We start from the raw sequence: 14,866 nt of genomic DNA, 5'->3' as shown, positions 1-14,866 counted from the left end.
GACCCTGAGTCATGCTCTGAGCTGAAACCAGGAGTCAGACACTTAACCAACTGAGCCATGCAGGCAGCCCTCCTCCCTGAAGAACTTTTAAATAGGGGTATCACATTATGAAAGTGATTTCAGAGGAAGATTAGCTTTATGACGATGCATTAACTAAATCAGAGAAAGGCAAGCCTACCACACAAAAGACTTAGGGGACTATTAAGAAAGAAAGGACCTATGGGGTGCCTGAGTAGCTCAGTTGGTTAGGCATCTGCCTTCAGTTTAGGGTAAAATCCCAGGGTCTTGCTCAGCGAGGAGTCTGCCTCTCCCCCAGCTCGTGCTCTCTGTCAAAATAAATAAATAAAATCTTTAAAAAAAAAAAAAAAGAAGAAGAATGAAAGGAAAATGAGCAAACAACTTTGTATTTCTCATTCTCTTCTACTGATTCAGTCAACAAAATTTTCCTGAGTACCTTTCACATTCTAGATACTGATCTCTAAGGATACAACAGAGAATAAGACAAGTGTATCTGCCCTCAAGGGGCTTTCAGTCATAGCCCTGTTTTTTACCCAATGAATTTATTTTTATGAACTTTAGAATGTTTTAGAATGTTCTGTCCTCTTTGCTTCCATAGTATGCCTTTTTCATAGTATCTATCATGCAATAATCACTGATTTGCTTACCTCCTTTTCCACTACATGACTCCAAGCTTCATGCTGGCAGAAACCATGTCTTACTGGACACTGTTTCCTCAGAACACCCAGGAAATTTCAAGAATGCAGTGACTTAGTGAGTAAATATATAGATTTTATTTGGAACTATAAATAAAACACAGAATTTCTTCTTCCATTTTCCAGATATGGCTAAAAAGTAGTTTCAGGAGTCACATGATTAGGAGTATTCCTCAAACTTTTCCACCAACTAAACAAAGCAAATGAGAGGACAAATGTTTCCAGTGCTGCAAGTGGCCACAAGTATGAAAGAACTTTTAAGTCACATTCATTCAGGTACTGTTCTGTGAACTAGGGATATAACTAAGGGTAGAGCTTAAGATGAGAGAGGTCAGATAAACAGTAATTAATAAGCAAGAAAGGTCCTTACTTACCATTTTAGCACAATGAAACTTTTTAATTATTTTATAAATAAAACTTTTTAAATTTGTTTATTTAATAATAATTTTTATAGTTAATATCTTTTAGGTCTCATTTAATAATTCCTGCCTGATGCAAGTAATAAAGATAGTATCACATAATTTCTTCTAAAATTTTAATATTCTGATTTTCAATTTTAGGTTTTTAACCTAATGAATTCATTGTGTGTATGTGAATTAGGAACTCAACTTTTTTTTTTTTTAATTTCAATATGGCTAACCCAGCACTGATTACCAAATAGTTCATTCTTTCCCCACTGATTTGTTATACCAACTCTGTCATACACAGAGTCCCTACAAATATCAGTCATTCTTGAACTCTGCCATGTGCCTCCCTGATCTATTTCCATTCCAATTACTTTAGCTCTACAAATAATTAAGTGAACTCCCCCTTCATTTTTCCTCTTAAACAATCTTGACCTTTTACCTTTCCATATAAATTTTAGGATCAACTTGCCAAGTTCTACAAGACAAACTTTTGAATTTGGTTTGAATTATATTGCATTAACAGATATATACTGAAAATATCTGACATCCCCAGATGGTTGTGTCTACTCATCTATTTATTTAGATTTAAGTTCTTTAATAAAGTTTATAACCTTCCCCATACAGTTCTTATAGATCTTTTATTACATGCATCCCTCAGTAATGTCATTTCGTTGCTCTTGTGACTGGAAATCTTTTTAAAATCACACTGTCTAAACATTTTTGTTAAGGTACAAAAGCATGATTTAGCTTTTTAAAGTTATCTTGTATGCAGCAACAGTGCTGATAGTTTGCATATAGATTTTCCTTATATTTTCCATATGGACAATCATCTGTAAATTAAAAAAGCTTTCTTTCTTCCTTTCATTTCTTATACTATTTATTCTTTTCTTATTTTACTGGGTAGGAATTCTAGCATCCTGTTCCTAAGTTTGAAGGCTATGCTTCTAACATTTCCCCATTAAGTGTAAGACTTATTGAAGAGTTTTGATGGATATCCTTCACCTGGCTAAAGTTGTTCTTTTCATTTCGTAGGCTCTCAAGAATTGATGCTGGTGTGAGCAGTAGCGGTATTAACTTCTGCTAATGAGTGCTACCTTCAACCATTTTTCCTCTGACTATTGAAATGATTATGTGTAATAGACAATGTTCACTATCTAATATCTGCTTAATGAGTCTTAATTCATTCTGACTATATTTACATATTTTCAGAACATGTCAACATTCATGCACACACTCTAGATAAGAAATAATCCAATTATCTCCGACCTTTGTTTCATAAAGAAAATATAAATAATATAAAAAGACAAGCAAATTTACTTGATTTAAGCCTATCAACTATTACAAGATAAGGGCAGATGGCTGAAAACAAAACTGAAAATATTACAAATTTTATCTCATATATATATATTTATATATACATAAATTATACATGTCATATAACACGTATATTCCAAGATCAAATAGGCCTTATAAAATAGAGATAAAAGACATAAAATACAATTCCATTCTAATATTTGATTCTGAATTATAGACAAACATTGGTATAAATGCCTTATCACAGATACCACAAAGGAAATGTTGCATAGTACAACTTCTAATTTATCTTTTAGTCACCACCATTTAAGGAACTTACTTTAATTAAAACCCAACACTATACAAATTACACTTTATAAACAAATAGAGCTGTATGCATCTGAATTTTCAACTCCTGCATTTCATGGAAATTATTTCAGTCAGCAAATAAACCAACCAGACAGTAGTTCCTTAGGTTCTTAATTCCACTAAGTGCTAAACTTTAAAAATATGTTCTTATTAAAGAAAGCCTGATTTTAAAAACTGCAGATTTATAAAAAATAAACGCATTTGCGTTAAAAGTTTTATATGAAAGGGGGCAGGGAGAAAGAAGGGCGGAGGGGGAAATTTTGAAAGGATTTTTTTGAAAAATTTTAATGAAATTACGTAAGTTTCTCTACCACATGAAGAGGAAAAGAAGCAAACAAACACTCGGCATTTATTCACTGAGGAACCACGACTGAATTTACCAAGGCCGAGTTTGTGCTCAGTTTTTCGGAAACACCTGTATGGATTTTACCTGTATATGACTCTTTCTGCAACAAGCAATGCTGAAAAGATGAAAAATATAAAGAGAACTCCACATGAATAAATACAAGTCTTGAATATCTAGCATAGTTTCATCTTGTTTCAATAAGAAATCCTCAACACAAGCTTTCACATTCAGCTGTTAATCAACTAACACACTATCTTCTCAGGAAAAGGGTCACTGCACAACACCTGTAGCAGAAAATTTTTACAATTTGATTTAAGATTTCTAATGAAATTGGATTAGCTTTCCAATGCATGGTGCTTTTCATACTTCCATTTAAAAGCTGTTACTAAAGGAGCTTTAAAAGGTTAAGGCTCAGGGCAGGGATAAACAGCTGAGGCTATGTGGAGAACTCAAAGCCTGGAGGTTAACCAACTTCAAATCATCTGTGAACGATGATTTTCACAACCACCAACCATACCAAGCCCCTCATCTCAAGCATAGAGCCAAACCACGATCAGGCAGAAAACTACACACAGCTGTCTGCAGTTGGGCCCACCTATAATTAACTAGCACACTTATATTTTAGGGCCACCGAAGGTATACACACTCTACGCACTAAATATCAACAACTAACAGAACTGAGGGGAGATCAAACCTTTACTACAAAAAGCCTCTTTTTCTGATTATTTAGAAAAGGAATTTTAATTTATTAAGGAAGTAATGTTGAAAACTGCTATTGCTACCTCAAAAAATGTATTAGGATATTCTTTGTCCCTTCAGAAAAGCTCACTACATGTCTGAAAACAACAGCCAGATCACAGAAGGCCAGTCACTCTGGGTAATGTGCTATACACGGACACAACCCACCTGAGACCAAGTAAGGCGAACACGGAGCTGCGTGCCTTTAAGCACGGGACTTAATTAATCTCTTCTGAATACCAGGTTTCTCACTAGTCACATGGAGTCACAGTATCTGTCTCACAGGACTGTTGTGGAAGTTAAATGAGATGAGGCTTATATAGCAATAATCGCACCTTGGATAAACCTCACTGGCTACGATACTGCCGCTGCACAAAACTGAGATGAGGCATATATAAATGTTTACCAGTAGCAAGAAGATTTTTTTCAAGTATTAGAAGCACATTCTTCCCATCTCACCTCTGAAAAGAGCACATATTTGAAATTAGGTGGCATTTTTTAAAGAACACTAACATTTAATGTAATGTTAATCATTCATCTCCCTTCCACAACTGAAAAAAAAGACTAGGAATCAAAGGTAACTTTAAAAATGAGGGAACAGGGTAACAGGCAGCCTATACACTATTATGGAAAGTACAATTAACCTTTGCTGCCCAAAACCATCTCTTCAGTTTAACATTTAACAACTGTCTCTTCATCTCATAAAGATTTTCCGAGGAACCCTCTAAGCTGTGAAAGATGCTAAATTCATAAGGCACTAATGGAGAGAATCCCGACAGTCATGGAGCTGATATGTAATTTCAGAAGATTCCCTTGGTACTCCAGAGCGCTAAGAAAGTCAATAATCTGGTACATTTTTGTATCTGATCTTAAACCTGAAGGGACAACAGGCATAAAATAAGACTACTCCAGACTAATATGCATATATGATCACCCTACCCATGATATCACCTCCAAATAAAATGCATGCAAATGATATTTTGCTTCAGAAGTAAAGTAACTTTGTACCTTTTTGGTGAAAGGAAGGAAGGGAGGGGAGGGAAGAGGTGGGTGGGGAAGGAGGGAGGGAGGAGAGGGAAGAAAGGGAGGGAAAAGGAAGACAGGGAAGGGAGAAAAAGAGAAGGAAGGAAGGGAAGGAGGGAGGGAGGAAGGAAGGAGAGAGAGAAAGGGAGGGAGGGAGGAAAGAAGAAAGAGAGAGAGGGAGGGAGGGAGAGAGGGGGGGAGGAAGGGAGAAAGGAAGAAAGCCTAGTGCCCAGATCTTGGTTTCTAATACCATTCTCCAATAAAAGAAACCTGGGCTCCTTGAGAAATGGATGATGATTTTAAAACTGAGGCAGGAAATATCAAGATGAGGCTGGACTATCCTGCAGTGCTTACTTAGTAAAGTAACACAGGGTTGAGAACAAAACAAAACAAACACAATGATGGGAATACATCAAAGGGACAGATGATCTGACTGAAGTAACTCTCAATTTGGAGTTGGAACAATCTGAGCAACAAGGTAGTACTGAATTAAAATCCAAAATATAAAATAGATATCTGTAAGTAAATACTGATATAAATAAATGCTGCATAAAGTGATAAATGAGAGAGAAGAGACAAATCTCCAGGCAGAGGAATTACAAAAAATGTATGTAGAAGTTCCACTCTCAACAAGATGGGCTTAAATTCGGGCTGTGCATAGCCACTTCCTTCAGAGACTACAATATAAAAAGGCAGGGGAGAAAAAAAAAAAGTATTTTGCATTGAAAACCCCTAACCCTACCTCCACCAAGTGATTAAGGTTAACATCCACAGTGATAAATCATGTCGACAGTATGTACCCTTGACATGATGCGATGAAGATGGCTCTTTACCTCTGTGGTCTTCTTCCCCAAAAGAGGTAACCCCAGTCTATGGGTAAAATATCAGACATCCTACAAAACACCTGATGAGTGCTCTTTAAAACGGTCAGGATCACAAAAAACAAAGAGTCTAAAAGCCTGTCACAGCCAAGAGACACCTAAGGAGACATGACTGCTAAATGTGATATGATGTCCTAGATGAGATCCTAGATGTCCAATATGTACAATGTACAATGTCCAGATGTACAATAACTAGATGTCCTAGTTAATTGTACCATGGGTTCATTATTTTTGAGAGATGTATCATACAAATGTAAGACATTAATAATAGGGTAAAGTGGAGGTCAAGTACATAGGAACCCCTAACTATCTTTGCAATTTTTCTGTAAATCAAAAAGTGTTCTAAATTTTTAAAAATATCTAGTAAGAAATAAATTATAATGTTTAATATACAAATTAAAATTATGACTCTCATTTTGTCCCAATGTAAGTCAGTCACTCTTATTTATAAGTCTGGTGTCCCAAAGAAATGAAGGAGACCTGCCTTCAAAAAAGCTGAGAGCAGAGGCTACCTTTCAGCTGTGATTCACAGGCATGCCTAGTTAAGTAGTTTAACTAACTTAACCCTCACAAGAACACAAAAATGGCTTATTTTGAACCATTTACTTATATTTTATTTCAGGCAAGAAAAGGCAGATTGAATATTAATAATGCAGGCATAGCCAGAAGCAAAAGTGACATTTCTCCCACTCCTAGTAGGAGTTCTTTATCATCACAACACAAAGTTAAAAGCAAACAATGTGGGGCACCTGGCTGGCTCAGTCGGTTGGGCATCCAACCCTTGACTTTGGCTGAGGTCATGATCTCAGGGTTGAGGTGCTGTGCCCCACATCAGGCTCCACACTCAACACGGAGTCTGCTTGTCCCTCTCCCTCTGCTCCCCCCCCCCCACCTTGCTCACTTGCTCTCTCTTTCTCAGATAAGTAAATAAATAAAATCTTTTTAAAAAAATGATGTTTTTAACTAATGTAATCTGCCTAGAAGTAGCCCAAAAAAATTCACAGGCCTTCAGTGCATTTGTATTAACATAATGAACAAACAAAAGTTAGATACATATATAAAAGATAGGGCTTTTTTAAAAGATTTTATTTATTTGAGAGAAAGAGAATGAGAAAGCATAAGGGGAGTGGGGAGGTCAGAGGGAGAAGCAGACTCCCTGCTGAGCAGGGAGCCCAATGTGGGACTCTATCCTGGGACTCCAGGATCATGACCTAAGCCAAAGGCTGTGTCTTAACCAACTGAGCCCCAGGTGCCCCAAAAGATAAATTTTTAAATAGCAATGAATTAAGGAGAGGAAACGATGGATTTATATCCATCATTATTAATGATGAACCCTGCCCTTAATGTATATTATGCAACAAAATAATAGCTAAAGATATTATGAAGCCTTCATAATTAGCACAATATATCCAGACTATAAAGATAAATCTTTATTATTTTTAGTAATGTTTAAAGTCAGGTTATACCCAAACTATTATTTTATCACATTTCACAACACACAAGAACAAAAAAGAGGAAGACTTTCCAGATGTTTGTAATCTGTACTCTTACATCTGTTGGATTCTGTTTTGAAAATGTAACACAAAAAAAGATACAGTCTCAGAATACGCTTAACAGCAAATGACTTCATTAATATAAACAATGTTCTCATTAAAATTGTGGAACTATAACCACTGGGAAAGCAGCCACTTGGTCAGGATAAAAAGACTCCAAGGTTTAAGGGTTAGTACTGCACATGAAATTCATTTTCTCCATCATTCAAAGATAAGCAGTTGTAGAAAGGCTGATGAATCCCAAAACAATCAAAGTGCTACAGGATATCACTGGTGTGGTTAATTTCATAGCAATAAGACCTTGAACAAATACAAGACTATTTAAACTATAATGAGATGCATAGCAACTACAACACTATATTTAAGTGACTTAGCTCCAGAACTGGACGTGAGCTAGACTAGCCAGAGAATTTATTAGTGACGAGACTTTGGACATGGTATTAAGCTCTATGAGTTATTATTATCCCTAGAATAGTGATGAAAATAGTCTCTACCTCACAGAATTTGAAGAAGTATTACAAGAGATATTTCATTACAGGACGGAGAACAACACTGGGGATATGGTAAGTACTCAAAAAGGTTAGCTATTATTGGCCACCATTATAGGAGTAATTGTGAACATCTTTGACATGACAACCAAACCCACTAATTACCTTTTTGCAAAAAACTTCAAAGTTATCAAACTCAGAAATGAATTACACATTTTTCTTTTACCAATAAGATTTCCAGATCTGGGGCCTGTTCTGGGATATACTATAAAGACTGAGGTCTTGGGAGACTATTCCATCAAGATTTCCTGCTTACTTAGTGCAAGGTTATACTCATAGTGTTGGCCACAAACAGCTAAGAAAAAATACATCAAAATACCTCAAAAAAATGGCATACATACCCTCAAATCAGGAGAAAAGTTGTCTGCAGAAGTTGAAATGGAATCCGATGATACTACAGAAGCTGACTTTGTATGCACTGAATTCTCTGAATGAGAAGTAGAAGCACTACAAAATACAAAAGCACAGTACGTTTCAAAAATGAGGGCTTTAAAACACAATTTCAGAAATTCTACTAATTCTAACCCCAATTCTACTAATTATAACTCCATTATTTATTAAAACTTCCATTGCCAACCAGTCCTACTTTGTCTATTCAAACCTGTCTTCAAATACTGATAAATTACAAACTCCCTGTACCTGCAGGGTTAAGTATTCTCACCACAGTCCCTCTGGACAGACCCCCAGTACTCCTGAATAAACTTGGGGCTAATTCTTTTTCTTCAACCATCCACTCCTTCATCCACCCAACGAACACTCACTGAATGATCCAATATACAAAACCATTACACTAGGCTCTAAGATTTGGAGATAAATAGGATAAAACCCTCACGTTCACAAAGTTCACAAACTCTGGCAGAGACAGACAAGTAAATAAATGGTGTGTTGTGATGACGATACTAACCCCTGTGAAACTGAAGAAAGGAAGCCCCCTTTAAAATAGTCAGGAGGCAAGAAGGGGGGGATCTCTCACACCCTACCTTCTCTGCAGTCCTCTGCATTCCCAACAGGAAGAAGCCTCTATTTTACCACCCCAGGAGGAGGGAGATTTTCTCCTTGCCTGGCAAAAGCCCCACCAAAGAGAAGCTGTCACAACTCAGCCAACTAAAGCCACTACACTTCAAACACCAGTATAGTCCAATGAGCTTTGTGTTTCTAACACAAAATTTATAACTGCTCCTCTGTATCCCCCTTTTCCACATTAAAGAGCATCCCTCTCCTTTGTTCTCTGGACTTGCCTATGGTTGTGCCATAATGCTCATGTCTCAAACCGCAATTTGTTATTCCTGATAAATCCATTTTGCTGGTAATATAACTGACAGCTTTATTTTCGAGGTTAACACACTACAAACACAGAGAGAAACACAAAGTCAGAGACAAAGACAGAAACAGAGAAAATGGACTGTGGGGGAAAGGCAAAGGAAGAAGCCAACTTTCCCCAGGAACTTCATGGAAGATTTCACAGAAAAGATATTCTTTGAACCAAGTCTTGAAAGACAGGAAATTGCCAAGCTGACAAACAAGTAAGGGAACTCCAAAAACATACAAACCAAAAGCACTGCAAAGATCCTAAATGATCGAAGAGCCCAGAACACTTGAGAAACTACAAAAAGTTCACAGGGCTAGAGAAGTGGAACAGATATAGATGCCTGTCTTCCCACTTGTATCTTTCCACTAAATCAAATTCTTTATAAGCCTGTCTTAAATATCTACTTCTTCCATTACATTAAGTAATCACAATTTAATTAATTTAACTACCCCAAAAGGAAAAACTGTCTTCATTTTCCACAAAATCCACCTCAGTGCCTACATATAGTGTTAACATGTATTATTTTTGTTAAATTCTAAAACAGTGACAATATGCCTATACCACAAACTGAATGATTTACATCATTTCCTTTTATCAGTAAAACAAAGTTAAAATCATTTAAAGTATTTAAAAAAAAAAAAGGTGGAAAAATCTCAGACACTTGGAATTGAAGCTTAAGGTTCTGATTAAAAAATATATTTTTCTAAAGCTCCACTCCCAACATATTGAAAGGCTTCCTCACACCGGAAGTCAAATTTTTTTCATCAGATTTTGATAAAATAAACCATCTTGAGATGTGAAACTTAACAACCAGATTTTTATTTTAAAATTTGTTCACCATAAACCTGCCTGTAACAATAACTAAATTATTTCTACAATGTGAAAACCATCTTCTCCAAAAGAAACTGTCACTTCAATTTCTCTTGTTATATTTTTAGGCCTTACTGAGGAGTGACTGATAAAGGAGAACTATGCAGGACACATTAAGGTGTATAACATGATGTTTTGATATATGTATACACCTTGAAATGTGAAATGAGTACCACAATCAAGCCAACATAACACCCATTACCTCACATCGTTCCTTTTTTTTTTTTTTTTGGTGGGGAGAAAATTTGAGATCTACCCTTTTGGCAATTTCAAGAGTATATGGTACAGTATTACTCACAACAGTCACCATGCTATACGTAAGGCCCCTGGAACTATTCACATTATATCTAACACTTTGTCCCTTTTGCTCAGTATCTCCCCATCCCCCTCTTTTTAGATCTATGGTCTGAAAATACTTGCTCATACTCTGCAGGTCCCTTTTTCCTTTTGTTATTTCGTTTGCTACAGAGAAATTGTTCAGTTTGATATAGTTTATTTTTGCTTTTGTTGTGCCTGTGCTAGTGGTGTCAAGTCCAAGAAACCGTTCTAAAGCCAATGCTAGGGAGATTTTCCCTTGTTTCCTTCTAGAATTTTTAAATATTCAGGCCTCACATTTAAATGTTTAATCCATTTTGGTTTGATTTCTGTGTATAGTGTAACATCAGGGTTCAATTTCATCCTTTTGCATGTGGATATCCATTTTTACCAAAACCACTGCACATTCTTGGCACCCTTTTCAAAGACAAGTTGACTGTATTTGTGTGGTTTTATTTCTGGGCTCTCTATCCTGTTCCGTTGATTTATGTGTCTCTTTTTTATGCCAGGACCATACTGTCTTGATAATTACAGCTCTGCAATGCAGTTTGAAGATAGGAAGTATGACGCCTCCAGCTTTGTTCTTCATGTTCAAGAACATGTTCTTCATGTTCCCCAATTGCTTTAGCTATTGGGGGTCTTCTGTGGTACCACAATGATTTCAGGATTCTTTTTTCTATGAAAATTGCTACTGGAATTATTAGAGAATGTGTTGAATCTGTAGACCACTTTGGTCAGCATGCACATATTAGGATTAATTCTTCTAATCCAATAACACAGCATAACTTCCCATTGATTTATGCCTTCAGTTTTCTCCATCATAGTTTTACAATTTGTACAAGTCTTTACCCTCTTTGGATAAATTTGCTCCTAAGTATTTTACTCTTGTCAATGCTACCACAATGGAATTATTTTAATTTCTTTTTTGGAGAGTTGTTAGTGTATAGAAACACAACTGATTTCTGCATGTTGATTTTGTATCCTGCAACTTTCCTGAATTTGTTTATTAGTTTTAACAGTTTCTTGGTAGAGCCTTTACAGTTTCCATTTGTAAGATCATGCCACCTGCAAAATGTCTGGGTTTTTTAAAACATTTTTATTTATTTATTTGACAGAAAGAGAGAGGACAAGCAGAGAGAGCAGCAGGCAAAGGCAGAGGAAGAAGCAGGCACCCCACAGAGCAGGAAGCCCTATGTGGGGCTCGATCCCAGGACCTGGAGACAATGACCTGAGCTGAAGGCAGACACCAAACTGACTGAGCCAACCAGGTGCCCTGAAAAATGTTTTTATATATTCATAAAATGGGAAAATCATCTCTCCCAAAATAAATTCACTTAAATGGATTAAAAACAGTATTCTAGTAGGAAGACTTCATAACATTTTTTTCAAATGCAAACGTATTTATTTTATTAACTATTTCAAGGTATGAGTATAGTTGTTATTTGTTTAGACCCAACAACTTGTAATATTACACAAAGGAGTAGTCACAAGAAATTCTATTATCTGATTTTATAATGTAAAGATAGAGAAACTGACAGAGAATTGTTTTCTTCCTTTCTTCTTTTTCCTTTTTTGTTGTTATAGCCAACTTCTCACTAATTAAATGCCATCTATGTTAAAATAACAGGTAAAATAATCAAAGTTTAGGCACAGTACTTTGAGAGACATTATTTGTTGCCTACTCCATATACATACATAACTCCTTTTTCCCTGACTTTGATTAGGGCAGTTTATGCCCAGCCTAACATGACATGCTTGCTTTTGGCTCCCTTGTGGCCAGGAGAACCATGTGACACAACTTCGGTCAATGAGATTTAAGAGAAACTATGTTAATAGTTACAAAAATCAAAGGTTTCATAATAAAGGTGAGCAGGAACAGCAGGACAGCCCTTAACCTTTCCCATTTTCTCTTGGCTGGAACAAGAATATAAAGCTTAGATAAATACTGTAGCCATCTTGTAAACAAGACCAACATGCTGACCTGTTAAGAACTGGGACCCAAATAACAGGAAGAACATAAAGTCCTCATGGCATCACTGAGCAGCCAAATCCACACCAGCTCCCTACTTATCGAATTTTTGTTATATAAAAAAAATGAAGTTCATTTTTTTAAGATTTATTTATTTATTTGAGAGAGAGAGAGGGCATGTGCAGCAGAGAGAGGGTGCAGAGGGAGAGAATCTTCAAGCAGACTCCTCACTGAGCACGGAGTCCAATGTAGGGCTTGATCTCACAACCTATGAGATCATGACCTGAACCAAAACAAGGGTCAGATGCCTAACCGACTGAGGCCCCCAGGTGCCCCTGAAGTTCAATTTTTAAAAACACTGTAATGGAATTTTTTATTCTGTACAGCCAACACAATTCTAAATGATATGGCAAACAGCACCTCATAAAGTCTATTTTGGACAAGTTCAAATGTGCAGTACTACTTTTTAAACATATGACCTTCTGAGAGAAGATAAAATTAAAGGCAATAAAACACAATTTGGAATTATGGGTAGTGTATTACTAGAAAAAATGATTTTGACAGAGAAGATACAATAGCACGCGCCACTGAGAAACCAAAGGGTTGTTTAAAGTCAAAGTATAAAGTAAATATATCTAAGGGACATAAAATAACAAACAAAGCTAGGTTCTATAACTAATAACTTGTAGTCTCAGATTCAAAGAATCAGTCCTTCAAGCAGAAGTATGGCAAATAGCTTTTAATTATTAACTTCTCTTTCCAGACATGCATAAACATGGGTAGTAGATATTATGACCCACCGTGTTCTATGTGGAGCAGCGCTGATGTGTAGTTCTATGTGACCAGTTTACAAGAGGTTTTAAACCCCAAGCAAACAAGTAGAGGCTGAAAGAGACAAGAGTAGAGTATATCCTATTGCTGTTCTTGTGATGACGGCAGACACACACATGCTCATACACACAACAGAACTATTCAACGTTCTCCTGCTATAAACAGGAAGTGCTGCCCTTTATGGCCACTCAGACTGGAGGTGGCCACAGACACCCTAGAATGCAGAGCTCTATTTTCAGTGGTTTCTTTTTCTTCTGTCGGATGGGCTCTGTGCATTCTTCTGATCATCACAGGCCACTGGTATAATACAATCTAATGTCCACTGCTCTTTTCCATTGCTCTCTTGCTTCTGTTGAGGTCAAACTCTCTATGTTGATCTTTTATGAACTATTCCACAAGCAAGCTCTGTATTTCCCTGAATTCACATCTTTGCTCATGCCATTCCAAAACAGAATGCCTCTTTATCCCCGTCTATTTATTGACATCCTACCAACTCTTTAAGACCCAGTTAAAAAGCAAGCTTTCCAAGAAGTCCTCCCCTGGTGTTCCAGCTGGAGCTAAACTCTCATTCCTCTGCACTTTCACAGACTTCTGCCTATACTCTATAATTACACCTAACACTTTCCACATTAGACCAGAGTTCTTTGGTTACATGGCCTCCTCTTTTTTAAATTATAAACTGCTAGAGGATAAGAATCTTGTAACTGGCAAGGCATTTGAACTCAGCAAAGACTGCAGTCTGCTAACCTCATTAAGTAACCAATACCACTTTGGTCCTCACTTTTCCTAGGCCCACAAACTTCACTGCCGTCGGTCCAAACATTCCTGCCATCCTTGTCATCCTGAGCCTCTCTGCAAAAATGCCAGACCTTCCTATGTGTTTCCTCCATCCATTTTTCCTGCTCAGGTCTTCTTTCAGCTACTAACTGGTCCTAACCTTTACATCAGAGTCGTCATTTCAGAGTGACTCAAATGCCTCACATCTTCAATGGAATTTTCCCTCCACCTCTCTGCCTCAGCTAACCCTTCTTCCCGGGAGACCCCACTCCCCTGTAGTGTCTTCTAAAGGAGACTCTTCTCCAGCACCTAACAAAACCCAAAGGCGAAACCAGCACTTCCCCAGCTCCACTCTCACGTTTCCACGCTAGTATTACTTTTCCATCTTCACATGTAAAAGACTTCTTCCTCTTCTGGCATTTGTGTCTATAGCTTCCCTATTACTGTCATCCACCTACCTTTTAATTACTGCTCACTCACTAAGGACTTTTTCAGTTGTCTGACCTTCTCTTCTCCAAAGCTGCTCTCTGCTCCAAAGCCATCATGACAATTTTAACGTCGACAAGGATAAACCAGCAACAACCTACTGCAAAATTCCTCAGTTCCTACACCCCCTCACCCACATTCCCACTTCAGCAATGTGCTTCTGTGGTCATACCCTGGACTTCATCATTCTGGGAACTACTCAGTGTCTACAATCTTAAACTCAAAGAAACCAATGTCTGTCTACCGACAGATGGTATCCTTTCCAAATATCTCACTTTCTTAACCTTTTCCTTCATCTAATCTTCAACACACTGGAGACAAATCATCTCTCAGCCCCTCCACTGGTAATTATCCTTCATGCTTCTTTGCTCTCCTTCTCCCACACACTTCTCTCCCTATCTGGCCTGAAATGTATAGGATTATTTTATAATCTCTTCA

General features: G+C 37.1%; 1 protein-coding gene across 1 annotated transcript in view; it reads right to left on the bottom strand.

The window, feature by feature from the left end:
- Positions 1-14,866, bottom strand: part of LOC111154507 (myotubularin related protein 2) — a 121,824-nt gene that overhangs the window by 74,126 nt on the left and 32,832 nt on the right. The window contains exon 2 of the mRNA XM_022514135.1: positions 8,213-8,318. Within this exon, the coding sequence (XP_022369843.1) occupies positions 8,213-8,318 (106 nt within the window). The remainder of the gene's footprint in view (positions 1-8,212; positions 8,319-14,866) is intronic.

The sequence above is a fragment of the Enhydra lutris genome, unplaced genomic scaffold (genome assembly GCF_002288905.1).
Source record: "Enhydra lutris kenyoni isolate GAN:26980312 unplaced genomic scaffold, ASM228890v2 scaffoldscaffold37, whole genome shotgun sequence".
Taxonomy (NCBI): Eukaryota; Metazoa; Chordata; class Mammalia; order Carnivora; family Mustelidae; genus Enhydra; species Enhydra lutris.
This window is presented reverse-complemented; position numbering and strand designations above follow the sequence as displayed.